At 40.5% G+C, this 27,398-nt stretch overlaps 1 protein-coding gene across 6 annotated transcripts in view; it reads left to right on the top strand.

Annotated features, from left to right (window-relative positions):
- magi2b (membrane associated guanylate kinase, WW and PDZ domain containing 2b) overlaps positions 1 to 27,398 on the top strand; it is a 101,719-nt gene that overhangs the window by 56,166 nt on the left and 18,155 nt on the right. For all 6 annotated transcript variants that reach the window (XM_088297973.1, XM_088297974.1, XM_088297971.1 and 3 more), the window contains exons 7-11: positions 11,918 to 11,975; positions 13,077 to 13,198; positions 14,909 to 15,091; positions 20,964 to 21,493; positions 22,117 to 22,285. In XM_088297973.1, coding sequence (XP_088154099.1) covers positions 11,918 to 11,975; positions 13,077 to 13,198; positions 14,909 to 15,091; positions 20,964 to 21,493; positions 22,117 to 22,285 — 1,062 coding nt within the window. The remainder of the gene's footprint in view (positions 1 to 11,917; positions 11,976 to 13,076; positions 13,199 to 14,908; positions 15,092 to 20,963; positions 21,494 to 22,116; positions 22,286 to 27,398) is intronic.

Raw genomic sequence — 27,398 nt, 5'->3', positions numbered from 1 at the left:
CTCACCTCATCCGAGAAAAAAAATACATTCAATTTTAAATGAAAATGAAAAAAAGCATTAGAAGAAAATATGTCTTTGACACACCAGACTATTTAGAAAATAAAACATTAACAAGGTTTATTCATTTAATTTTTTCAAGTTTGGCGGGCTGGATTAAAACGTTTAACGGGCCGCATGTGGACCCCGGGCCGTAGTTTGCCCACACCCGGCGTACACTATACAACCTTTTAAGAAGCTGTAGTTTGAACACAAACGGGGCAGCAACACATTTAGACCTTCAACTAGCTGTACGCTGTGATATATTCTTTATCCTCTCCAAGAGAGACAGCAAGTCCAGACGTCCGTGAACAGTATTTCCGTCTGTCTGGTGGCCATTGTGGACATCTTTTGATTCCAACTGTAATGCATACACAAACAAAAAACATGACATTACAGTTTGTTTCCTATTCCTTATTGCTCAAGTTTTGGTTGTCTGGCTTTTGGCTAAAATTCAGCCCAGTCAGTGTTTCTTCAAGTAGTCACTGTGGCTTTTTGAGTGGCTTGTTTCGTAACCACAGCAGACGTTCGTTCGGTGGCTGAGGCGAGGCTTGGATCACAAGCTTGCTGGGTTGGTAGAACTGAACCTGGATGCTTGTCAAGGTGCAAATCCACGTTCCTCAAATGTGGCCCATTATTTTTACACATGCATTCAAGTCAAATATATCTAGTGGTAAATAGTATGATTTTATCAATGTTACAATTGATCAAAAATCATAAATGTCCCTGAGTGCATTAGCAAGTTAAAACATTACCATAAATAATCGCAATGAAATATAGCGAAAGAGTGCACATGATAAACCCTAAGACTGTTTAGGAATTCAGGTTGTACGTGTCGGTCAGTGCAACGAAGGCCTTCCTGGCCCAGACCACCCACCACAGACCGGAACTATCAGTCTGTGCCTCGCCGAGTCTGCAGAGTAGTCCTCTCCTGTAGTCTGGCTCTGTGTTGTATCTGGGGAAGGGAGCGCCGCAACTGCCAAAAAAGCAAACAAACATTTATGAAGCTCCTGGATGAGAGAGCACATCCTCTGGAGCGAGTGCCTTCCAGCAGCGGAAGCCAGGAAACATTATTTTTTATCAGGGAAAACAGCCGCTTGGATGGAGTAGGCATGCGCGGCAGCAATAATCCAGCACCCTGCACGGGCTCATTCGCATATTGTTCTCCATTTCCACCATGGCGCTCTTTTTACTTTGTGCAACAGTGCATTTCGGCACAATTTCGGCAGCAATGATGCATACGGTCATTAAAATTGCATGTATTTGCTCAACGCTACAATTTATTTCCATGTCATGTCAAACCAAGCCATAATTAAACTTTTACAGGAAAAGCCTCTGTAAAACACAGGATACAATGCGATACAACTTTATTTCTACAGCGGGATGTAATATAAAGCAAACAGTCATTTTATTGGGAAAAGCCGTGCTGCTTTGAGATACAACCGAGTTTTATTTATTTTTGCATTGACTTACAAGCAAAAACAAATCTTATGAAGAATGACGAGCCACAGCAAAGAAGAAAAGGATTGTAATCGTAAAACTTAAGCATAGCATCACCTTAATTTATTATTTCCAATTTTTTTTGATGCAGCAGCTCCTCAACATACATATTGACAGTATAAAGTGAGTCCAAAATTTTGTACCACTTTTCTTTTTCAAGGCTCTTTTTTTTTTTTCAGAGCCAAATTTGGGCACTTTTAACTGTTTAGGACACGACTTTGGCTTGGTAGCTGGTGTGCTGCGCTCTTCGTCTCGTTACTTGGTTTGCTCTCTCTACTTCGCCAGAATAATCTCTGCCTGTTCTTCTCCTCATCCTTAAGTGAATTCAAGCAAATAATAAACCATGTCGTTAATTTATTGTAATCAAGATGCCTCGTCTCGAATAAAGTCCAGTGATATATTTTAAGTGTCGTGGTGGGCGGTCAAGGCCTTCTCTGCTGACCTTACATAACGAAAAGTCGAGAAATCATGATCATATTTACTATAGATTGTTTTCATATATATACATATATATATATATATATATATATATATATATATATATATATATATATATATATATATATATATATATATATATATATATATGTGTATGTATATGTCATATTATATCCCAGTGTTTTTTTTTTTTTGAGGGTTGGAGTTTTTATCCAATCAGAATTCAGCTAGCTTTTGTTACCAGACAGATTTCATAGCACGCCTTCAGATTCGGCAGTGCCAGTGTCTTTGCTGTGAGTGAACGGGCTCTTAGAATTGATAGACAGTTGCGATAGCCAATCAGATCGCAAAATCCACACTAGACAGTCTTACACGGAGACTGTTTGAAAATCTAAAATATATTTTTGCTTTTTCAACCCACGATAGCCGAAGGAGGGAAAAGTGTGGATTTGATTACAGTTATACTTGCAAGGCCATTTTCAGACAGACTTTTCAGGAGAAGCTCTGGAGGTCGGCCGACACTCAGTAGTGCGTAAGTGTGTGTCTGTAAATTATTCCTCCAGCCGTAGTGTCATAAATGATGTTATGTTGGATATTTATTCAAGTCGGACTAAGTAGAACTTCACTGAGGCCTTGGTGTGAAATTCACGGCCCGCCACTGATTAAGTGTCTGCGTGGATTTGCAAAGCATTTAATGTGAGGATAGATAACAAAAATATAAAAAGATTGACGCGAAAATCATAAATTAATACTCATTCAGACGATGTAGTCCGATGGCCAAACACTTGAAAATATCTTGTGATTCTGTCAGCTTCCCCATGTCATGTCACCGGTGTGGGAAAAGTAGAATGTGAGTGCTTGTACTATAAATTGGCCCTCTGTAACATCGGGGCAGAAGTGTCGACGTACTCGCTCATTTTCAGACACGTTTTCAGAAAGAGGGAGATAAGAAAAGCTTTACTTGCTTGTTTAATTTCACACTCTTTTGGTCAGCGGGGCATTGTGGAGGCCCAGCTGTTTAGATACAAGCAATTAAAAAGTCCATTTTCCAGTCCTTCTTAATGTTTTTGTCTTGTTTTGAATAATTAACCCACGTGCGAATAACTGTGGTGTCGGCGCACTTACATTAAAAAAAAAAAAAAAAAAATGATCCCGACTGTGTGCTGAGTGCCGATGTCAAGTCAATCTCTTCCTTGTTTTGGGTCACATTTTTGCGCATGAAGTATGGGCCGATAAAATATAGATGTAGACAAGGAGAGGGAATAAAACAACGCATGAGCAGCTTGACGACGCGCTTTGCAAACTACCCGTTTGCCTTGAAGGCCCCACCCGTGATGAAGACAAAAAAAAAAAAAGAAAAGGGAAAATCACTCTTGGAAGTTGTGCTTTGGTATCTTCAGTCGCTGCTCCCTTTATGTCACGGATTTGTTTTTGTTGCAGCCTTTTTTTTTTTTGCAGTGTCACACTGTAACCTCATTCCCGATTCCCTTTTCTCAGGCCTCCCGAGCTCGCGTTCAGGGTGATTTGAGGAGACGATTGTTTGCGTCGATGCGTGTGAGCAAAACTCACGCGCCTGCCGCACACACATTTATATTTATATATCGTCTGTATATATGTACGATGTGGCAGACTTGGTGGAGTTCAAAGGCTCGTCAGGAGTCTCCTCCTGATAGGTGACACGGGCTCATATCTCCTCTCGGCGTTTCAAACCACGGCGCGCTTGTTGCTGCGACTTCTGCCTTTGATAAAGCCTTCAATCCCTGCACCGCCGTCAATATAACCTCACGTCCCGGATTAGCGACGCGTAGTTTCTCTGAGGCCACCACGTCAGCGCCTGACGGTGACTGAGTCAGGGGGGGATGAGAGGGAGGAAAAGTGGTGGCTGAGAAGCTCAACTTGAAATTCTGCAAATAAGACTGTCACGGGAACATCAATATGTTGGGACAGTAGTCGGCAGGAATACAGCGGTTCATTTTTGACGCCGGTGCGATACTTTTTTTTTTTTTAAAGTGAAGACCAGCTGTTTCCAAGCTTTTATCTTCGGTAAGCTACTTTTACCCACTGAAAGTCACAGAGAACCACAAACTGGACTCTTATTGTATAAAATCACTTTTTGTGAACATGTGTATGATACAGATGTGGGCAAACTACGGCCCGGGGGCCACATGCGGCCCGTTCAAGGTTTTAATCAGGCCCGCCGAACTTGAAAAAAATTAAATGAATAAACCTTGTTAATTTTTTATTTTCTAAATATTGTGGTGTGTCAAAGACATATTTTGTTGTAATCCTTTTGTTCATTTTCATTTAAAAGTATTTTTTTTCTCAGATGAGGTGAGGTTACCAAAATACTCCATCCAACTGCTCCTGGTCTGAGGCCTCTATCAAATTTTAGAACCCATTGTGGCCCACCAATCAAAAAGTTTGCACACCCCCGGTATGATAGGTCACAAGCATTTTTTTTTTTTGCCTCCTATTGACATGACCGCACTCAGCTGCCGCTATTGTCGTCAGAATAGCCGCAGCGCGCGGTCAGACAAGTCGTCGACTGGTTGGGGATGTTCCCTCCTCGTGTCTGTAAATATGTCCATTATTTTGTCGACACTCATTCTGAGCATCTTTAATTGTTTTTATTAACAATGTGAAATCAGAAAGTCCCGCAGATGGGATATTTTGCGCATCGGCTTTGGATGATAACGGACGTAGTTTGTCGGTGGGAAAGATGTTAAATGAGGTAAATTGCTTGTAAGGAAAACAGAAATGATTCATGGCACAGGCGAGCACTTTTGACGGCAACATGGGGGGATAGCTATTGTTTTCCTAAATTACGCCAAGACAATCAAAGTGAACATTTTGTACCTCTGAGAAAATTCCTTCCATAAAAACCTCTTGACGAAAGCAGGGTGGTGAATGAAGAGACATCCGAACAGCACTAGAAAATTTGAAATTCTTTATAGCGGATATATCAAAGCTAATATGTAGAGTTAATACAGATTTTTTTTTTTTAAGATGCATACTTTCTTAAGTAGAGTGACAGAGCTCAAAGGAAACAAAGACAAAAGGAGGAATGGATTAAAAAAAAAAGAATGAGTAAGTGATGCAACTCAGAGCTAATATTATAACGTGCTTAACAAATGAAAGTGCTGCTTTTGGACTTTTTTGCTCTGAGATTACATATGAGAAGACATACTGCGGCCAAAGTAATGTTGCGCTCACTTGGGGCCCAACTATCAGCTACCGGCACAAGTTTCAGTTCAAATTATGACACACCGCAGGGAGTGAAATATCGAAAGTACCAACTGCTGTTCTCTGGGGAACATTGCCTTTGAAACATAGCAATTATTTTCTCACAGATTTGTTTGCAGACTTGTGAGTCACTGCCCGCTTTTCATCCCAAAACAGTCCCCAAGTGTCTTTTGCTGATCCGAAGTGATTGCAGTCGCACCATTGCTAAAATATTTTTTCCGCATTACTTGCCCTACAATGACCTTGCCGCCATATTTTGGCCTTGCTTTGATGTGAAACAGAACTTTTGATAGGGGCTACAACAATATGTACAAGAAGTTGTTGTGCCTTAACATAATTGCCTCAAAATGATGGTGACGGTTTTGTAGTGGCCACATCCGAACCCCTAATGTGAAATGATGTTGGACCATCCAGGGCGCCATTCAGACACATTTCATACAGTATGTGCTGTACTGCACTTTCCCAACTTTTATTAAGCCAAGGCACATACTTTACATCCGGAAAATCTCACCACCAAACAAGAATGTCACAAAGTATATACAGCGGCTCCGTGACTTAAGAGTAATTTGTTCCGTCCACGCTTGTAATTCAATGTACATAATGGCCTAGTCAGGAGCTTGAGTCGACCGATTAGTTAACCCTGTGCATCTGGGAAGGAATTGTGATGGCGACCCTGTCTCATGGAAATGAGCCACTGCTCCCTCTAGTTTTGTTACCTTTATGACCAGAGGTAGAGTTTGTGACAAGGCTACTACTAGCGCTACTAGATAAATTGATTGAAATATGGATGGTGGTTAGGGAGACACAATATGGAGTCAAATGTTTAATCATGGAATTGTGACCGCCCTACCGCCCAAAAAAAAAATAAATTATTCACATTTTGTAGTTAAAAGCTAGCGAGCTAATTCAAGATAACTAGCTTTCTAATCAACAAACTATCTTGCTAGCTTTCGAGAAAGGGCTGGGACTACTATAGCTGCTGTTGATAACTAAATGCTAGTTAGCTAAAAATTAGCATATGCGTTGTGCTTTGTGAGCCATTTGCTTTGATTAGTTTGTTACATTATCAATATTTTCTCATTTATCTCTTCTTTATCAAGACAGTAGAAAGTTGAGAAAAATGACATTGAAATGGGTATAATGACTTGTATTGCACTGTCTTATGACTCTACTTCTAGCTAGCCAGCTAGCTAGCTAAGAGATACTGTAGAGAGAGAGAGAGAGAGAGAGAGAGAGAGAGAGAGAGAGAGAGAGAGAGAGAGAGAGAGAGAGAGGAGGGAGGGAGGGAGGGAGGGAGGGAGGGAGGGAGGGAGGGAGGGAGGGAGGGGGAGAGAGAGAGAGAGAGAGAGAGAGAGAATTCTCTTGGGGTGGTTGAATGTCAATGCTTGTTAATGGAGAAGACATTGTGCGTGAGATAAGATAAGGGATCACAATTGCACACTGATTTCAAGAGTGACGCAAATGCGCAGCATTACCCAAAGACACACTGACACTTGTACAAAAGGCAAACATACGATGAGTGAGTGTTTTTTTGTTTTTTTTTTGTCATGAACACACACAGTGTAAACACCAACTAGTAGGCGCACACACACAGTCACATTGTGTATTTAAGCAGCAGGAAATAGAGACAAGACCGAGCTCTCAGCTTGGAGACTGGGGGTTGCCATGGAAACTGTCTCCCGCTCACTTTTTGGGCGGGGGGATGGGGGCAGGCTGGAAACAGGGCGACGTTTAAAGGTGGCTCGTGGCTCGGGTGGGCGGGAATTTAAGGCGGGTCGGAGTCGGAATGTGTCTGACTCCTGCAACTGGAGGGGGGAGGAGGGAAGGTTGTGTGAGGTGACAGCCAAGCGCATACAGAGACTGAGCACTCACACCCACACACACACACACACACACACGCACACACACAGGACTAATATCAAGATCACAAATCTGTCTGTAATTACATTACAGCATGAGGGGATGAAGCTATAGTAATTGTAAAAATAATAGGGTTGGGGAATTGGGAGTGTCCGTATGCGTTTCTCTCTGTGCGTGGGTGTGGGGGGGGGGTGTGTGCGACTGTCTGTGTTAGTGGTGTGTACTCAATGTGTCTTTGATTTTCTTGCGCTCTGTATATTTTGTCATAAAAATGTCTGAGAACTTTTAACCGCCCGTTATTGACACCTGTGAACCAATTTAAATTGGGGGTGAAGCGTAATACGTCTCTTCACGTTTTCACTGTCATTTGTGTGAGAATTGGCGAACCATTGTTAATATTAAATCACAAACGTATATGACAAAGATTTCAAATAATCAAACAAAAAAAGCAAAATATGTGCAGGGTTAAGAGGGACTGAATTCAAGGTCAGAGATGTTGGACTTTAGCTCGTCTATCATTTCAAGCCGGCGATGTTAAGAAGTAAAGTTCCCAAGTATGGCTTTAATAGCAGGAGTTTGACTCGCCTGCATAATTTACATAATTTACACGCTCAATTATTTACAAGTTGAGCCTTGCAACTTAGCAAGTGGTTGAAATATGGAATATTTTAATCATAAAGTTCAGACATGATGTCAATTGAGTAGTACATCATGTTTGACGGTAGTTACACTTTCTGTTTGACGCATAAGAAATATATTTGGATTGTATTTACATTTTTTGTGTGTTTTTGACTTCGAAGGATTGGCTATTTTAGTGTTTTTGAACAAATCTAATATCTGTTGTAATATTAGTTAGGTTCTGTCAGTCCAGTCCTAGGATTGAACCCACACGGACATCATCCCGACGTGAGTCTAGTACACAAACCGCTGGCCCACTAGTTTAGCAGCAGGCACCCAGTGTTTTTTTTTTTTTTTTTTTTTTTAGGTTTCCAGGGAATGAAGTTGCTCTTCTCTCCAAACTAGAAATGCTATAAACACTCTCTGCACTCTCGTAAACAAGCTATAAAATCTTTATCTAAACTCTGAGCTTATCGCAAGTCTATCAAAGGAACACATTTTGAAAGTAGCTACTGCCTGACGGGTTTATATTGCTGTCAAACCTTGCGGCAAAATCAGAAGCACGAAGCAGTCACATGGTACAATAGCCAACGAGGTTTTGGGCATCACAACCCACGCAGGCACGGGGGAGAACATGCAAACTCCACGCGGGAAGGCCGGGGCCGGAATCGAACCCTGCACCCTCTGTGCCATGAGGCCATCGAGCTATATATGTGTGTGTGTGTGAGTGTGTTATATATATTATTATATTATATATTATACAATAAATCGTCATAAAACCAAAGAAAATGCAAAATACACTAAATTGAAGTCCCCGTGTGCTTTAAGAGGCATATTTTTAATCGGAGTACACAATTCTAGGGGTGTTACATTTTAGGGGAGGAAGATGAACTCTTCGGAAAAAAAAAATGTCTGATGGATGCTTATCACAAGTGCTGAATTAGTAGCGTATGCTTGTGTGGGAGCAGAGCAGCTTGAACAGATGGGCTGTGGGTGCGGATGGGCATTTTTCTATGTTTACTTGCGCGTAAAAGTGCAAGGTCAATCCCCTCGTTGTCTTCCTCATCCCGCCGAGTGAGCGCTTAACCAAAATTCATCCTAAATGCTTCATACAGCCGCATACAGTGAACCCCTGTTGATTGCCGGCGATTAGATCCTTCCACACCCATGCGCAATGTAGACCTCATAATTTTCCCATTCCTCACGCTTTGAATACGTTTGGATTTCATAAAGTCATAGTTGTGACCAAGTAATTAAATGGAGTCCTTTAATGAATTATAATAAACTACGCAACGGCACCGGGACTTTTAACAACCGTTAATTTGGCGTATATTAACATTCAGAGGTTGAAAAAGAGGAAACTCAACAAATTCCACTTTGTATTAGTTGATTGTTAGTTTTACACTTGTTTCTATGGCTGTCAGAAATAAGGCTAACGAACTAGCTTGCGAGCTCGCTAGCTTGCGGTCGGTACGATAGCAAATCATCAATCTGCATTTTGACAAGATGGCAGAACTTTAACAATGTGTTGCTAGTAAGCGCTATTTTCTTTTATTGATTGATTGTAGAGTTTACATTCAGACACTTCTGATGCGTTACCAAGAATCAAGTGGAATTCATAACAACGTACCGGACATAATGGTCAATCAGCCAATTAGCAATCATGCTAAATGTGGAATTATTTGTGTTGGCGGGGCTGAATAACATATTAAATAAAAAAATTATCATTTGTAATTACTGTTAATTAAATTCTGATAAAACCAATCACAAGTTGTGATATTTCCTGTGTATCATCATGAATGTGATTGTAGCCATCATGATACGCAACATAACACCCTCTCATGCTCTATTCCTTCATTGCCCTTATTAAAGCACTTGTTAAAACACACTTTTTGAAGTATTCTTAGTGCCCTGCTCTTGCTGACAAGAGATGAACACTATCGTATCATATCACTTTGAGGAAAATAAAAGCTTTCTCGGTGACACGGGTCTCCAAAGAAACAAAGCGTGTTTTTGTCACTCCCAGTAAAACTGACACATTAAACAAAAGGGAATTAAACATCAAAATGTTTTATGAAACCTTTTTTTGATTTTATTTATTTTTTTTTTTATTCTCTTTCCCAAGCCTAATGTGAACATATATTGCCGAATGCTCCCACACAGTATCATCTCTCTTCGGTGTAGGAACGACGATTACTGGAGCTTAGTAGAGGACCTTCTCTGCCTCTTTTTGCTATTCTTCCTGAATTAGTAGAGCTGTAGACCTGATTTGGTATGACGCTAAAAGCGTGTAACTTAGATTTCTGACTTGCTTGCAAGCACACACAGAAAAAAAAATCAGTCATAAAGCAGGGCGGCCAACCATGAACCGGGATATAGTGGGGTTCGCTGCACTTGCATCCTATTCTGTTGTCTTGTTGGCTAGAGGTGAAACGCAGGACAGAGCATTTTAGCTGCGCTTTGACCCACTTTATCCGAGGGCAGTAAAAGCGAGATAAATGGGAGAAAGGATAGACGGCAGTGAGGAAAAGACAATTAACACACGGAGAAGCTGGAAGGCCAAAGGAGAGTGGGAGGCTGTGAGACAAATGTAACGACGCGCTTAGTACGCGTTTCTTTAACCGAGAACAATTTGTGCTGCAGAACAAGGACGTGTGTTTGATTGAGTTACTTAACAGACAGTTAATTGAGTGATCATTTTTAATATATTTTTACACTGGGGATCTGCGGATCCTCAAATTAAGACTTTCCCCCAAAAAAAGGCCCTAATTATACTAAAAAAATTTGACTTAATCCTTAAATCCACTGTTCATAGGTCTTTAAAATTGTCGCAGTCACAATGCAAAGTGATGTTCTGTATTATGAGGGAATAAATGCAAGTACTTTATTTTACAAATTTGCTATTACTGGATTGCACATTTGCATTATGATGACAGAGATGAGCACAACAAACAACTTTCATTGGATTGTGTGTGATTTAAATAAATATATAATATATTTGAAGGGGAAAAGTATTTATTTATTTAATGTATTTATTTATTTTTTATTTTGGAAATGCGAAGTCTGAAGTACAGGTAGTCTTAAATTTAATTACATTTATTAAATGTTTTACATAGTTTTAGCTGTCAAAAGATGCTAGTGGTGCAACATCAGTTAATATACAACTGTTTTGATTATCAATTAATAGTCTAGAGACCTTGTTTAACTCGAAATTGTCCAAATCTTCGGAATTTCGTCAATATTTACCGATTTCTGTCGTTCTCCCTGAAAGCCGACTCATTGTCTTTGTGTTCATTTTTAAGTAGTACATTTCCAAACATTTGCTTTTACCGTGAAAAACAATGATTTCCATTTTTGCCTTTTTTCCGGACATGTGACGGACCAAAACCTGTAACTGAATCATAATCAAGCAATCAATTGATGTTTGTGCATTTTCTGCGCTGTGAATTTGAAATTATGTTCTGTTTTGGAATAAAGGATCGGAATTTGCGATTCAGTTTTTATATTAATTGAAAACAATGATAAAAACAAATTAATCCATTATTAAAATGATTAATTGATTATAAATTAATTAATTAATTGCAGCCCGAGTTGCCAGAAATTTGGTCTCATTTTGCACCAAGAAAAGAAGATAGAGCGCAATGTGTGTACTGTACAGCAGAACTGGCTTGTGAAATAGCACATCTGCAAGCCGACACAATTAAAACCATTAGCTGATTTGATATAGCTTACCACCACTAAAACACTTTGAAATGCCCCCGTTAGTAATCACAGATAGTTACAACCACTGACGCACTTTCAGTCATTTTAGTGACCAAAAATAAACACTCAAACACATTCGTACACGAGATGGCCGCAAATGACGTCCAAGGATTGAACGCACGGACTAGCTAGCCTGAGCTAATAGCATTCGCTGACTCGCAATTCACTCAACAGTCCTGGCTGGCCCCGCCTTTTAAAGCCATACACATTCAAAGTCACATACTGAACTGCAGAACGGAGTGTTTATGCCCAATCCCCACTGAAGCACAAACACAAATTATTTTTATTTTCAGAGTATGAAAAATGACAGTGGGAATGCACGCTCGTGACCTCAGATGCTTGTTGTCTCCTTTTAGTGGCTCGAGTGTTTTGTTTTGTTCTGCTGCTCACGCCATTAAACTGACTTCAATTCCCTTGTGTGTGTGTCCCCCGACCACCTCCCCCCCCCCCCCCACCTCAGAGCTGCCCTATGGCTGGGAGAAGATCGATGACCCCATCTATGGCAGCTACTACGTGGAGTAAGTCGCAACGACCAAAGCTACCATTCCATTGTTTGCATCCTTATGAATTCGGAGGGACTTTTTGTTCTCACTTGTCTTTGCCGTCACAATGCACATTTGTCAAAACTCTTTCGGGAGAATCGAAATCAACGCGGATTATCTAAATGTGAAAAGTTTATTTAATGCTGCAATATTTAAAGAGTGGATTTTTTTTTTTAAAGCCCTTTGGCTGTAGCCACAAATTGCCTTGAGGATTTACCGGTTTTGCAGGAAATATACAGTAGCCTGCAGGTGCATCGCAATACATTTGAATATCATTTAAAAGTCATTTATTTCAGTAGTTAGGTTCAAAAAGTGAATCTTGTACTGTATATTATACAGATTAACTAAACAAATGCTTCAATTGAACCACTGCGCAAAGAGACTTATTCATGCCCTTAAGTCGTTTAATAACCAATCATGTGCTTTGGAATTAAAAACAGGGACGTCATTTTTGTACATTATCTATCATTATTATATACTGTAGCGAGTAGCGATGTAACATTTGTGTCCCATGAATTGCTGTTAGATTTCTGACTGAGGCAGTGAAGGTGTCGGAATGTGATTGGATGAAAGAGTTAGGGGGTGTGGCCTAAACCACAGAGTACGTCATCAATTAATCGATGTTGATTCGACTATCATTACCTTTGCGTCGAACACAAAAAGTCTGAAGTCCTAATGGTGATGCACGGAATTTCATCATTATTCTTATATTATACATTATTAAGGTAAATTACAAAAAAAAAAAAGGCGAAATGACTCACCCGCCTCTCATACAAAAGTCTGCTTGCTTTTTCTGACTGTTCATGATTTGCAAGAAGTTGATCCTCCAACGAAATAAAACGTTTGGTTATATTTAAAGTGACACTTAACCTTCATACTCTTGAGACCCTTGAAGATTGAGGATTAATGTGCATAACATTACTGTCATTCCGTAAATGTCATGTTGTGAAAACACTGCACCATTTTAAATCCATTGTGGTGGCATAGAAAAAGCATTAATTATTTATTTTTTTTTAATCTCATTGACTTGCCTGTCCTATATCGCTATGATTATGATACGTTCAATGTTCTTTGCAGTCACATCAATCGCAGGACTCAGTTTGAGAATCCAGTCCTGGAAGCAAAGAGGCGCATTGAGCAGCAGAGGCAGATGCAGAGTCAGGGCCTCTCCGCTCTCCCGCTGCCCACCATATATAGAGGTACACTGCATGCTGATATTACATTGTGTGGAACACTTGTTCAAACATAACTCAAAGGGCCTGATTTACTAATAACCGAGCAATTCATTTTGCACGTTTCTATCCAAATGTGAGAAATACTGGCGGGAGTAGATGCTACGGGATGTATCAAACCTGAGACAAATTATGCTGGCAGATTTTGCATCTTTGAATCCAGTGTCTGAAAGGCAGGTGTAAATGGGAACTGACTGCGCTTATTGTGATTCGGAGGACATGTAGGCAGAATGAGAGGCCACTGAGAGAATGGATCGTCTCCGCTCAAGTAAACATTTGTCAGTTTGTAGAGACCAAAATCATATAGACATTGTCTACTGATTAATGCAATTTTGGGGCATCCGAATGAATGATCTAAGGGCTGACTTGGAGCCAGTCACAAGAAGGAGTCATGCCATATCACCTAGGTGGGACAACTTTAATTCTCTGCCAGTTTCTGTGTGTTTTGTCCTGACTTTTAAAATTATGTTCAGCGAGTTGAGCATATTCATCCAATTCTGGATGAGTTAAAAAAAATAATAATAATAAAAAAATAGGCTTTTATCCAGCTGCTGGCTTCCCCAAAATGATGGTTGCCACATCCTTTATCTAATTTATTTTTTTTTTTTTAAGTTTTCTGCTTACAAAAATAAATCCATCATTTCAAACATGGGAAACTGTCATTGCTGATGCTGTTGCCGCCATTTTATTTTTACTCCTGTTGCCAATTAGGCTGGAATCTTAGTAGGTTATGTGACATGCTCACCAACAGTGTGCCAAATCTGTTCGTGGTACATTTTCATTTGATTCACCGCCGATTTTTGTTCTATTTGTATCCATCAAAAATATCATCACAGAATTGTACAGAAAAACACATTTTCCAAAATCAAGAGTCTGTGTAGCTTCTCAGTTATCTAGGTCGACTTAATCTGCACAAGTTGAATGGAAGTGACTGCAATAGTCTAATCTGTCAATCATTTCACCTTTAATCCAAGAGGTGGAATATTTAAGTTATTTAGGATTTATTTTAGACGTCATTTCATAAAAGACAGCTTTCATCCATCATATTTTTGGGGTGCTCTGCTTCTCCTTGTCTCGGGCCCAGTAGGACAAAAAAAAAAACTCCTGTTACCAACCACACCTGGCGACAACAACAACCGCCCTCATGGGACACACCCACCAGAGACATAAAAACGAATTCTCCGCACCGACAATTTAGAACTGATGAAGCATTTCCCATTAAATGTGAAATGTATTCAACAACCAACAAAAGCCAAGTTTCCTCCATTCAACTGTCCATAATGCACGGAGCAGCCTTGGTGAAAACGTATCAGACAGGGCATTTTCGCAATGTCACTAAGAACAGGGTCGAGTAGAGAGAACAGCAGGCGGGTTTTAGACGACTGAGAACACGATCAGCCCGAAGGCCTTCAGTGCGCTGAGCCAGGCAACAAGATAAGGGTGTGCTAGACCATTCCAAAATAAGATCCCAATGACTCACTAATGTTGTGGAGAAAGTTGCACAAAATCTGGCAGCAAAGTAATCGGTGCGCAAGAGAACTAATTTTATACACAAACCACCAATTTGATGGATGCCCCTCTCAAAAAAGAAAAAAAAGCACTTTGAGATCTTTTACATACGACGCAACTGTACAAGAAATACTATCAACCTGAGGCTTCGCTCTCTTTCTCCCGCAGAAAAGCCGCTGTTCACGAGGGACCCGACCCAATTGAAAGGCACATTTCTGTCTACGGGCCTACAGAAGAGCAACATGGGATTTGGCTTCACAATAATTGGAGGTGATGAGCCCGACGAATTCCTGCAAGTGAAGAGCGTCATTCCAGATGGGCCGGCTGCTCAGGACGGAAAGATGGACACAGGTAATCCAACGCTCTCTTCAAGTGCCTGTAAAGTCAAAATAAATATGTCTTTTAAATGTGATGCACCACAGAGGAGCGTTTATAACAAACGAGCTACGTTCAGAAAAAAAATTACATTTTATTTTATTTTATTTTATTTTATTTTATTTTATTTTATTATTAACTATATCTAGCCAGGCAAAACTGATTAAGAACAAAATTCTTATTTACAAAACACACATTTTGGAAAAGGACAAATTAAGGTCAAAGTAATTAAAGCATTTAAAATGCGGCTGGAAAATGATTGTAAAAATAAACTGTGACAATGAGGCACTCGAAACAGGCCACGGCAGCCTGAAACTTCAACCCACACATAGGCTGACAACATTTTAGCCTTTTTGCCGGGACATGATCACACTCTCAGCCGACAATGAGGCGCTCTGAAGCAGCCAGGCTAGTCAGCTAAAGAGAAGATTTATTTTCTGCGGGTAGACGTTTATAGCTAGCAAACTGGAGACGATAACCTCTAATGAAAATGAAAGGAAAGAAACGCGGATGACAAAATACATTACAAGCCACCATTTTAGCCACACGAAATAAGAAATTACGAATAAGCACTATACTCCACAATTGAGTATTAAATATTTCTCGGTCTTTGCAATCTTCTGCAATTATCTTCTTAACATGTATAATGTGTTTAAAAACAAATCTCTGAATTTTATTTACGGGGTCTTAAAGTCTTGCATCTGTTGGGCAGAATCTAAAATTAAACACTTCATCGCAATGGGTGTCATGCTGTGTTTTGTTGTGCAAATACATATTTCTCTTCATTTTTGGTAATGCGCGCCACTTAGGAGGCTCGGTGGGCCCCAGCAGGAGAAGCATCACAATCAGGTTGTGCCGTGCATTGTCACTTTGCCAACACACTAAGGTTCACCGTTTGAAATCGAATTCACAACAGGCAGCTTGCTTTGTATAGATTTGATTCCAAATTAATTTAAGGGCAGCCACAGTTGTGCTGTATGTACATGGGTCCTCTGTTTTGAACATTTCAAGGTTACGGCGGAGCGAAATGAACTACTGTAGTGTGTGGAAGGGGCGTAACGATACATTGTTGTGAAATGCGCTATATAAATAAAGTCGTGTTGTTTTGTCATGTGATATACAAGGATCAAAATAAGCGGGTTTGCATCGCAATTTGTCAGTCAAAATGTTCATTCTGCGCCCCATACCATCATATTGAATAGAAATAATGTGAACAGCTATCAGGAAGTCATTAAAAAAGGACAGAAATCTTTAAAAAATTATATATATATATATATATATATATATATATATATATATATATATATATATAAATAACTAGCCAAGAACCCCCAAAAAAGTGTGTCAAGAAAGAAGAAAAATAAATTAAGCAAAAAAAAAAACATGCAAAAATCTGGTGTTCAGAAATGACAAACTTTAAAAAAAAAAAAAAAAAAAAAAAAAACTGTCCCCCCCCCCCAAAAAAAATGGAACAAATCAGACAAAAAAAATAGAGGCACAAATTTGACCAAAGAGGACAAAATCAAATTTAGCTATGCTACATTCCAACATATGTACAAATTCACTTGCAGTAGCTTCTAAACGGATGTGTTTACTTTTACAACCTAATCGGGCTGCACGGCGCTTCTTCATCAATCATGCCTCCCCAAACGCGCCAGAGTTGGATTTCATCATTCCACAAACTAGCAATCAGTGTAACTAAATTTGGTTTTTCTTTTACTACTTTATTCAACTAATGAAGCCCCAGACACACACACACACACGCGCGCACGCACACACACTGTTGCCAGCAGCTTGTTAAATTTTTGGGATATTTTTGCTCTTGTGAGTCAGGTAGAGTTCATGAAATGAAATGATGTAAAAAGCTGATGTGACTGAAGTTACTGGGTCATGGACGTCAGCGGGCTTAGGAAGGGGAAAAACTGTAACAATTCTGCATTTGCAAAGATACCGTTCTGATCTCAGTATTCATCTGGATTGCTAATGTTCTGAGGTTTACTGTTCAAACTAAACATAAAACAAAGAGTTACACATTATGCGTTCAACCAAATCACATAGCTTTGTGTTCGGAAAGAAAAAAAAAAAAGCATCCTGGTGTTATAACCCTTCAAGCTACGGATATTTGAACAAAAACGCTGGAGCAACACGTAGACAGACAATATAAGAATACTCCCGGATAAATTCTTTATCCTCTACGAAGAACAGCTCACGTTACTACGGCTTACTGCGAAGTTGTGAAAGCCCGTCAAGTGACATGACTCACATCCCCCACCTGTGCAAAGCAAGCAAATTAGCACCGTTAGCAAAGCTCCAACGCGGGCGGGATGATGACGATGCTCGTCAAAGGCAGAGCGCTCGTGGCTGTTTGCGCTTTGCACTCCTGTGAACTCGCGAGCTGGCCTCACGCCCAGTCTCTCGCTCGCTCGCTGCCTAAACTGCTCGTTTAAACCTCCTTCCTGCATCCTCCGTTCTTCTTTTGCTTTCATCTCTCGCTCGCTCTCTTTTATCTGGCCTCAATCTCTCTTTGATCTTCTTATTTTTTTTTTTTTTGTCTTTGTGACTTAGACTTCATTGTCTCCATATCGTTGCATGTCGTCTGACACTTGTCTTCTGCTTTCTCAGCCTCAGTGCGTGTTTTTTTTTTTTCCCCCGTCTTCGTCCTGCCTCTTTGCGCTTCTTGACTTTTATTCCTTCTCCCTGCATCCCTCCTTTCCGGTTTGTCAGCTTTTTCCTCTGCAAATCCCCCCCTCCTCCTCCTCCTCCCGCCCCCTCTCTCTGTTCTGATTTTCTTTCTCCGCAACTTGCTGCTTTCCCCTCTGTGACATTGCCAGAGCTGCTCACAGGCACACACACGCACACACACACACGACAACGCGCACGGCACGGACGCACACGCACGCGGGCGCTCCCTGGCTGAGATTAGCTGGCCTATTTGAGCTGAGCGACATTGCTCTTAGGGATTGCGCGTGATGATGCATGTGACATATATGTTTGTGTTTGTGTGTGATCGTGTGTGTGCGTACGCGGCGAGGGCCTCCAGTGGTGTGAAGTAGAGGATTTGAGGCAAGCACATTCATGGGACTGCGACTTTAAAGCAAAAATCCATAAATGTCCGCACATACAAATGACTGCGGAGATCGTCCGCTGTTGCCGTCATGAAGTATTTCACTCCCAACAATCCCTCCACAATTTTTTTGACAACTCCGTGAGGATGAGTTCAATCCAGGCACACCAAAGAGAGTTTGGCAGGCTTTCAATATCCGTACATTATGACACTTAATTACAACAGTTGTCCCCAATCGCCAGGCCGCAACCCCGTTCTCGGGCCACTTTGGACTGGGCCACACAGATAAAAGAATTTTTTTTTTTTAATTAATTCACAATATTTTATAAGTTTATGTATTATTCGAGGGTGAAGAAAATTTTTATTTTGACTTCTCTCCGCTATATAAATGCCCCGGTCGCATTATGCATTAAATCTCCAATATCAACCCCAAAATATATATAAAAATATATATATTAAATTAAGAAAAATAATACCTAAAATAAACAAAATTATCTGCCAACAGAAGAAGAAAATTTTACTGGACCAAGATTTTGAAAAATAAGAAAATAATACTTAACCTATATCAATCTTAACGGTCTTGAAATTTGCATTTTTATCATATAAACAAGAAAATATTGTCACTTTTCAAGCTGTAATTTTTACAGCTATTTTCTTTGCATAAACGCCACACAGGAAGGCCACAAGCCCGCTCGAAACCCGCACCTCTGATGTGTGAAGCAAACATGCGAACCCGTCGGCCATAAGAAGGAAAATGAGCTTTGTGAATAAATAATGTGACAAAACTCGAACATCATGAAAAAAATGCTTAAATGTATTCGACAATTCTCTTAAAATATGATTTTTTAAAAATGTGATAGATTTGTTCAACTTTAATTGTTATTATAATTAGTTATTATAGTTAATCACGTGTTAAATCTGAATAAAGAGAAATAGTTTTTAAGCGTTACAGTATTTCAAACTAGCTATTAACACTCAATGCCAAGACTGCAAGTAAGTAATTAGAAGAATTATCTCATCGAACAATTTTATTTTAAGCAAAAAAAAAAAAAAAAAAAATTTAAGTTAAATTTAAGAAAGTATATTTTTCTTCACATTTCATTTCTTGCCGTGTTACACTCAATACATGAGCATACATTTGAAAAAAGTTAATTATCGCGGTGCCGTTGAAGGTGAATTTAATGAGCTCTGGCAAGCTTGTGCATCTTTTTGTCGTATGAAGTGATTTGAAGACTTCAATAAGTTGAAAAGGATGAATAAAGACTCCAGCCGAGTGTTATTCAGGCATCACTGATGAGCATCCTCCCTGTGCGCACCGTCACCGCCACATAAAGTCAAAGATGAGGCTTTTCATAGTTCCACCCGAAGGGACGTTCAACCTTCTGCTGCATTGTGCACGAGACGCGACTCCCAACAGTTGATCCGCACGTCTGTCATCGTGTCAATTGTGACATTTCCACAGAGGCTCTCCCTGCAGATGCCGAGCTGTTTGTACGAGATATTCACAAAGTTTCATCGACCGTCTCCCTCACCCACCTCTGCGTCTCTCCCGCGCACTCGTGTGTGTCATCTGCCGGCATTACCAACATACTGATATTGTGTTTTTATGAGACACTTAAGCGGGACATCATGTTGCTCCAACACGTTGCGGCAGACTTTTATGTGAGTGTTCCCCAAACACAATGGCTACCAGACCGCACAGAAAGTCTGTTTTTTTTTTTTTTTTTTTTTTCTCATTTCATTTCACTGAGAGAATGCCGGATGTCTTCTGTTTTGAAAAATGACAAGCTGGCTCTTTTCGTCACCTCTTCCCCACACTTTAAGAATCTGAACATGACTTTGGAAGAAAACAAAGAGATCCGGTTTCACCATTTGGCCATTTTCCAACTTGACATATTTACAAATATCAATCACATGCTGTTTTTTGGCTCCATGGTGACTGTTTATGGCCAGTTGAAATGCATGGAAAATCAATTTTTCAATTTTTGGACTTGGGAAAATTTCATATAATATTCTTATGTAAGGCAAATTTAAATTTAAGAAGAGAAGAATTTCCTCGACACTATTAGAAATAGTAGCGTGGTGTTGCCTCGGTGACCATGCGCATCAGTCAAAACGCTTGGTTCACAAATCATATTTGAATAAATGCAAACGCCGCTTTCTCATTCTGGTTTGTGTGCATTGGACATCAGGTTTCAGTCGTACAGACACGATCAAAGAAAAGGTTCACACAACTAAGTGACTCAGTAAGCTGAAGTAATATTGGCCATTTTTCAAAGATGATAAAGAATATACGCTTGAGTGTATTTTTGTATTGGTGATCGACATGAGTTGCTGCGTCGTTTGTGTTCAAAAAGCCAGAGGATTTGTTTGCACATCGAAGACATTTTCTCATATGTGTTAGCATTAAGCTAGTGGCCATTTAAAGTGATGTGGTTGTTATAAATATGCATCTAAAATTTGGGAGTGGCAGTAAACAGCTTGAGTCGTCTTTTTTCAGAAATTGGTCACAGCCAAACTGCTTCTTGTTGTAAAGGGAGTTGAGTTCACTGCCACAGTACAGCGCTCGTACCGAAAATTTTTGCTCAACAAAGTCAAAAAAATCACGTATAGCGAAATCTTTAAATCGGGTCACTCGTGTCTCAAGGCACCACTGTGCTCTAGCGTTGATATGCAAAAAATGGTCAAAATAGCCAAAGAGATTCATTGCTTTTTATTTATTCAAAAAACTCAATATAAATTGCGCATAATATGAGTGATGTTGTGCATCCTCGTTTCCTCCAGGTGACGTTATCGTCTACGTGAATGACATCTGTGTGCTGGGTACCACGCACGCCGACGTTGTCAAGCTCTTTCAGTCGGTGCCCATCGGGCAAAGCGTCACCCTGGTGCTCTGCAGGGGCTACCCTCTGCCTTTCGACCCCGAGGACCCCAACGCGGCGGCCAGCAGCTCCATGACACCCATCGGGATGGAGCACCGCCCTCTGGTGGTGAACGGTCGCAGCAGCTACGATCCTTACCTGGAGTATCTGTCGCTGAGCTCCCAGCTGCCCGCTCAGGCGCTGGCGCAGGCCGGCACGTCTCATCCCGGGGACACCCACCTTGACGGCTCCTCGCTGCCGCCCACCACGCCCGGCTCGTCGTCAGCGCTCACGCCGCACGACGACAACGTTTCCATGGCCTCCTCGGGGACGCCGGGTGTTGCCGGGGCGACGGCGCAAGCGGCTGAGTTGCTGACGGTTACCATGGTGAAAGGAGCGGAGGGCTTCGGGTTCACCATTGCTGACAGTCCTACCGGCCAGCGAGTCAAACAGGTCAGCAAGTTGCGGGTAACATTTTATCCAGTGCTCAAGTGATTCTCTACCTGAGTTCGTCACTGCTAGCAGGAAGAATAGGTATAAATCATAGCAATTTCATGAAACAAGTATTAGATTGTAAATTAAGGCCAGAAGAAAAAGTCTTTCTGCCAAAATGAAACTAACTTACCTGAACACTAAACCCGAAGCAATTTTAAAACAGCAGGTAATGAAAATTCAATTTGTTTATGCAAACTATCGAAAGATAAGTCAAACCAAATGAGCTCAGCCTGCAAAGTCTATTAAATTGCACTGAACTCACTCCACTTTCCATTCAGCCCAATCTGCATATTCAAATGAGTTATGATTTGTGACAAGAGCTGCGGTTTTCCACACTGGGCATTAGATAGTACAATAGAAAAAAATATTGCTTTTTTTTTTTTAAAGTCATTATTTATACCATGCTATTTTTAATGGCGTTGGTCCATTTGAAAATAATCCATAAAATACCACAAAATATGAAGTGCTGAATTAAAACGTCGAAACTAAGCAATCATAAAGCAAACACTTCAGGTATAATGGCACTTACAGCACAAAATAATTCCGTTCATCAGAGGCTAACATGAATATGCGGCTCACAGGTGCTGGATCCGGGCTCACAGGCGGCGTCGGGCCTGATCGAGGGCGATCTGATCCTGGAGGTGAACCAGCAACCAGTGGCGGCGGCCGGGCACGGCCGTGTGGTGGAGATGCTCAAAGAGTGCCCCGTCGGAGCTGAAGCGACATTGCTCATTCAGAGGCCGTCAACGGGTGAGAAGTGCATGCTTGCTAACTACCGGATACGGCCAACATAGAGCAAAACCCCCAGAAAATGGAAGAACTTAAATTAGTGTCGTTAAAAGTCAAGGTACTGATTGCATAATCTGAAGTCTGCTCAAAAGTGCTGCTGAAGTGAAAGTGAAAGAAAAAGGTCATCCGAGTACTTGAGGGTGTGGAGTGAAAACATTCTTTTCGTCCTCACCCGTTGGGCAGATGTGTGACCTCTGACTAAGGATTCTTCCACCTGCAGGCTTGTGTGGTATCAAAAGGTCAAAGACTATGCATGGCTACAAGCGGCCATAAAATACGTTTTACTCCAAAGTACATGTCGTGCTTTGGTAAGAAAAGGATCAATTGTCTAAGAGGATGAAGAAAACAAGTCAGTTCAGAGATGTCTCAAAGAAATATGATTTACTGCCATTGACGGCTAAAGACGTCAAAGATCTCTTTTTATTTACTCGGCTGGTAGAGAGTGAGTTAATCTATGTAAGTTAACGTCAATGCATTATTTGTAATACGTCCCTTTTAATATCAAAGTTGGCCTGGTTGACAGTCTCGTCGTAAATGAAAAACTGCTACAAAGTTACCCGCTCATTCTAATGTAATCAATCAATCAAAGTCTCTATCGATAGGCCCAACTTCAGAGTATACAATCTCCAGTCTCGATCTCTGAAGCAAATTCTATTCAAACAAAGACAAAGTTGTTTTTTTTTTTTATTATGCTATCCAAATTATTTTTAAATTACACAATGAAAAAGCCATTATAAAAACCAATATTTCCAAAACGATGCACCTGAGTGCATTCAGCAAACCCTTGACGACAACTGTACCAAAGTAGATGAGAACATAAAACTGAACATCAAGGTTACAAAAGTTTGATTAAGTGTAGTGAATAGAAGCAGACATCACTCCACAAGTGCTCATTGTTAACCCGTCTATGGCGTTTTGCTTTGTTCGCATTAAACTGAACAGGCTTACCAAAAGAAAATCTTTTCGCTGCCAGCCCGCATGTTGCGGTCACATTCTAGCAAGTTCACTTGGACCTCAAATTTCTGCTGGTATGAGGGGGGAAAAAAACGACATAACTTGGGATACTTTGAAGTCAATGTACTACTGTATTTTGCAGCATGTCGTATGGTTTACGATACACTCGTAACTATCGAAAATAAACAGTGATACCGTATAACTGTCTTTACCTCCAAATTAAGAAATTTTATGCCATGACTTGTGTTATTGTTAGTGGAACGAGTGACAAAGGAAGTTTGCCATTCATGTTTTGTCAAATGAAAACCAGTGTGCTAGATAACTTGAAATTAATTTGCGTCTTTGAGCGTGATGATGCCTGCCGATGACACACAGTCTCCACCTGCACCCACTTGACACTTAAAGCAGGTTTTGTTCTTCTTTGTTGCAAGAGATTTCAGACTATGCTGCCGTTCCTTGACACCTGTCACTTGAATTATAATGAGCTGCTCTTGGGCGCGTTTGATTTCCTGCCTATGTTGGGCGATTTAGTACGCCTGTGAAGCCGTAGACGATGCGGGAATGAGTCCTGAAATAGCAGAAGAGAGTTTGATCGAGGCTGCGTTTCCGGCATGAGTGGCCACCTGTGAGCACGCTGAACACTTGTAGAAAGCCTTTTGAGGATTTATTTCATATCTCTCAGGTCCATGTACTAATCGGCTCTTTGTCCTCATTACTAAGAATGTTCAGTGCAATGTGTTGTAACTACTGCCCACTAGTACATTATCAATCATATCAAGGATATTGAATAAATACTTAAGCGGCTTTAAACACAGCATTTTCACTTAAGGGTGTATGTGAGATTGTTTCGGATGTGTGAATGAGAGCCTTTCAGTAAAGTGTGAGAGCGTTTCAGTTTGGCGTGTGAGAGTGATTCATTGTAGTGTGTGAGAATGAGACAATAGTGTTTTGTATGTGTGAGTTTTCACATGTGTGTGATGAGAGTGTTACAGTATACCCTGTATGAATATTTCCATATGTGTGATAGCTTTTCAGTCGAGTGGTGTGAGAGTGCTTCAAATGTGTGTGTGAGAGTTTTTCACTAGGTTGTGTTAGAATGTTTCTGTTGTGTTCAGTAGTATATGTGAGAGCATTTCAGTAGAGTGTGAGAGCATTTGAGTTTGGTGTGTGTGACAGTGATTCATTATAGCGCTGGGAGTGTGTGTTTGCGCATATGTGTGAGAGTGTTACAATATACTCTGTCTGAATATTTCCATATAGGGTGAGAGTTTTCAGTAGTGTTATGTGAGAGTGTTTCACTTGTTTGTGTAAGTGTTTCAGTAGTGTGTGAGAACCTTTCAGTAGGGCACCTGAGAGCGTTTCAGGAGTGTGAGTGAGAATTTTTGGGCGTTTCAGTAGGACGTATGAGAGTATTTCAGGTGTGCGCGTAGGGGAGTTTGAGAGAGCATTTCCCCTGTGTTTCTGAGAATGTGTTAGTAGTGAGTGCAAGATTGTTTCAGGAGTGTGCATGAGAGTGTTTCAGCTGTCCACGTGAGAATGAATCAGTCATCTGAATGAGAGTGTTTCAGAATTGTGTGTGAGAGCCTTGCAGTTGAATGAGTGTGATCAAATAGTGATGAGATTTGTCCCTGGCGGCTTCTCATTCTATCGTGTCACATTTCACATGATTTGATTGTGTGGTCTTTGGCCACGCCTCCATTTTCAAGCCGTTGTTTTTGCCGTTGACAAAGTGGCAGTTAATTTGCATTGTAATGTAAATGATTGCGCAACAATAAGGACGTTTGTGTTTATATTTAATTAGCGATAAAGGCTCTCTTGCTCTCGCATTTAATGAAGTGAAGTGTACAAAGAATCCGAATTGCACAAATGACAAAAGCCTTACACGGCGTGTAGCTGACAGTCAGTCAGCCTGGAGCATGCGCGGCATAATTATTGAGCAGCATGTTGGACTGATGTCAGCAAACTGTGGCCAAATGTAACTCAAGTGATCGTATTGATGTTGTGTGGCGAGTAATAGCATTGGAGTGTGTACCACAGAGTCAAAAGTGTGTGAGATTGTCTGATGGTTGAGCAGCGGAGCAGTCGTCGTGAACGTCCATGACTCGCCAACTGCCACCTGGTGGTGAAGCACCGCCACTGCTGCTGACTCAAATGAACCCACACCGCAAAGAGAAATCCAAGAAATCGAACCAAGAACCTCACAACTATACACTCAAGTCAACCTCTATGCGGTCATTTTTTTTATAATCCCAGCCCTTTTTATTTTTTAATCATTCAACTAATGAATATAAAGTAAGTCATAATTAAGTAGTAGAAATCTGAAAGTAGTTGACAATTTCTGTGCTTAATGATCAAAAGTGACTCTTTTTATATTAAATGAAGTAAAAATATTCCAAAAACGGAGTGTTTAGAATATTTCATGGTTTGTTTTAATTTTTCATTATTTAATTTGCATTAGTCAACACTAAATTCTCCTAAAGTGTAGCAATTAAGTATTTTTACTTTATGAGACTGCTAGTATCTTAAAGATGTCGAGTGAATTTAGCGATAAGTCTCGAAATACATCATACATGTTCAAAGATGAAAATGTGCAAAGACTGAGAACTACAGCGTACTTATCTGTAGAACTGCAGCATTAAATTATAGTTCTCGATTTCAGTTTTCCTGATTTTTGGGGAGGTGGGCGTGGCTAAAACCAGGATCAGTGATGCACCAGTGATGTCGTGAAGCCCCCCTTTTTATGAAACGGCTGCACCTTTGTTCTCAACATCAGTTCTCTGGCACCATTGAGATGTGAAATTCGCTAATTAGCTATTCCTAAGCCTAAAAACAGTGAGCTTGGCTGCTTTAGAGTGCCTTGTTGGCAGCCTTGAGTGTGCACATATCACAGGGAGAACGGCACAAGAGGGAGGTAAAAGGAAAAAAAAAAATGAGTCTATGCAATGACATTATTGGAAAAGCCCCCGCGGCGAACTGGTGGGCATATTTTCGTCGCTCAAATGTATGGTGATGTGTAAGCGTAAAAAAAACCAAAAACTTGAATTTAAACCAAAATATATGCATTGAATTATCGTGATCGATTGTGATCCCCATGTCGGATTGTTTGCCTTTTGACCGAGGTCCGTGCTCTGTTGAATGACATTCGAGCTCAGAGCTGTATTGGAATGCACTCAAACATGCCCGTGCCCCCGAAGGAGGCCATTTCCTCCTCTGGCCTTACCAATGTTTTGCAGCTCTCAAACAAGGGAGGAGAACAAGCCCACAGGGACTATCAGCCTGACACACCAGGAAGTGTTGTGACAGGATTGTACGCTACGTGTGTCTCTCCCCTCTATTCGGGATGAAACGGAGGACGCGCTCTTTGAAAGTGGGGATGTCAAACTCATTTTCGTGGCTTGCCTCATCATAGTTAGGATTGGCGCGGTGAAACCACACAAGTTTAATCTTGAAAATGTTCAGCGTGTATGTTGATTTTGAGTTTATAGTTTGAGTGCACAAAAGGCGGAGGTCACCCACCAACCACCACGCCACGTTGGACTGGGCCGTCCAGATGAAAGAAAAAAAATTGCAGTACTTCTTGTCTATTTATTATCAGAGGCTAATAAATATCTTATTTTGAAAAGTGACAGGCTGCTCTCCGTTACATCCACGTGCGATGGAATTGTGACGAGGCAAAATAAAATGAAAGAAATATTGAAAAATCGAAATCATTTTTTAAGTCAAAGCATGTCACATAAAGAAAAAGTTTTGGATCAAATCATTTTACAAAGAGGAAAACAATTTTGTTGAGATTTACTTGTCATTACCTTTTTTTTTTCATATCATAGGAGGAAATAAAGTGATATGAAAAGTTCTAAATGCAAGAAAAATTGTGTTTCCCTCAAAAATAAAAAAAATACTAAAAATGAGCAAACCTGCTCAAGAATTAACGAAACCTAACTGAATTTGAAAATGAAAACAAAAAAAAATGTGGCAAACTTTCAAATTATGTCACACACAATCAAGCTCAAATGTGAACATCCTGCATTCTTATGCAATTGTATTTATTCATCATTCGATTATTCGTGTCTCTAGAAGAAACCAAACTCAGACAAACAACACAAATGACGTCTTTGTGCGT

This window comes from Idiotropiscis lumnitzeri, chromosome 6 (genome assembly GCF_059441095.1).
Source record: "Idiotropiscis lumnitzeri isolate Australia: NSW breed Sydney's pygmy pipehorse chromosome 6, RoL_Ilum_1.0, whole genome shotgun sequence".
Classification (NCBI taxonomy): Eukaryota; Metazoa; Chordata; class Actinopteri; order Syngnathiformes; family Syngnathidae; genus Idiotropiscis; species Idiotropiscis lumnitzeri.
The sequence above is the reverse complement of the archived record's forward strand: the minus strand, read 5'-3'. Positions and strand labels throughout refer to the sequence as shown.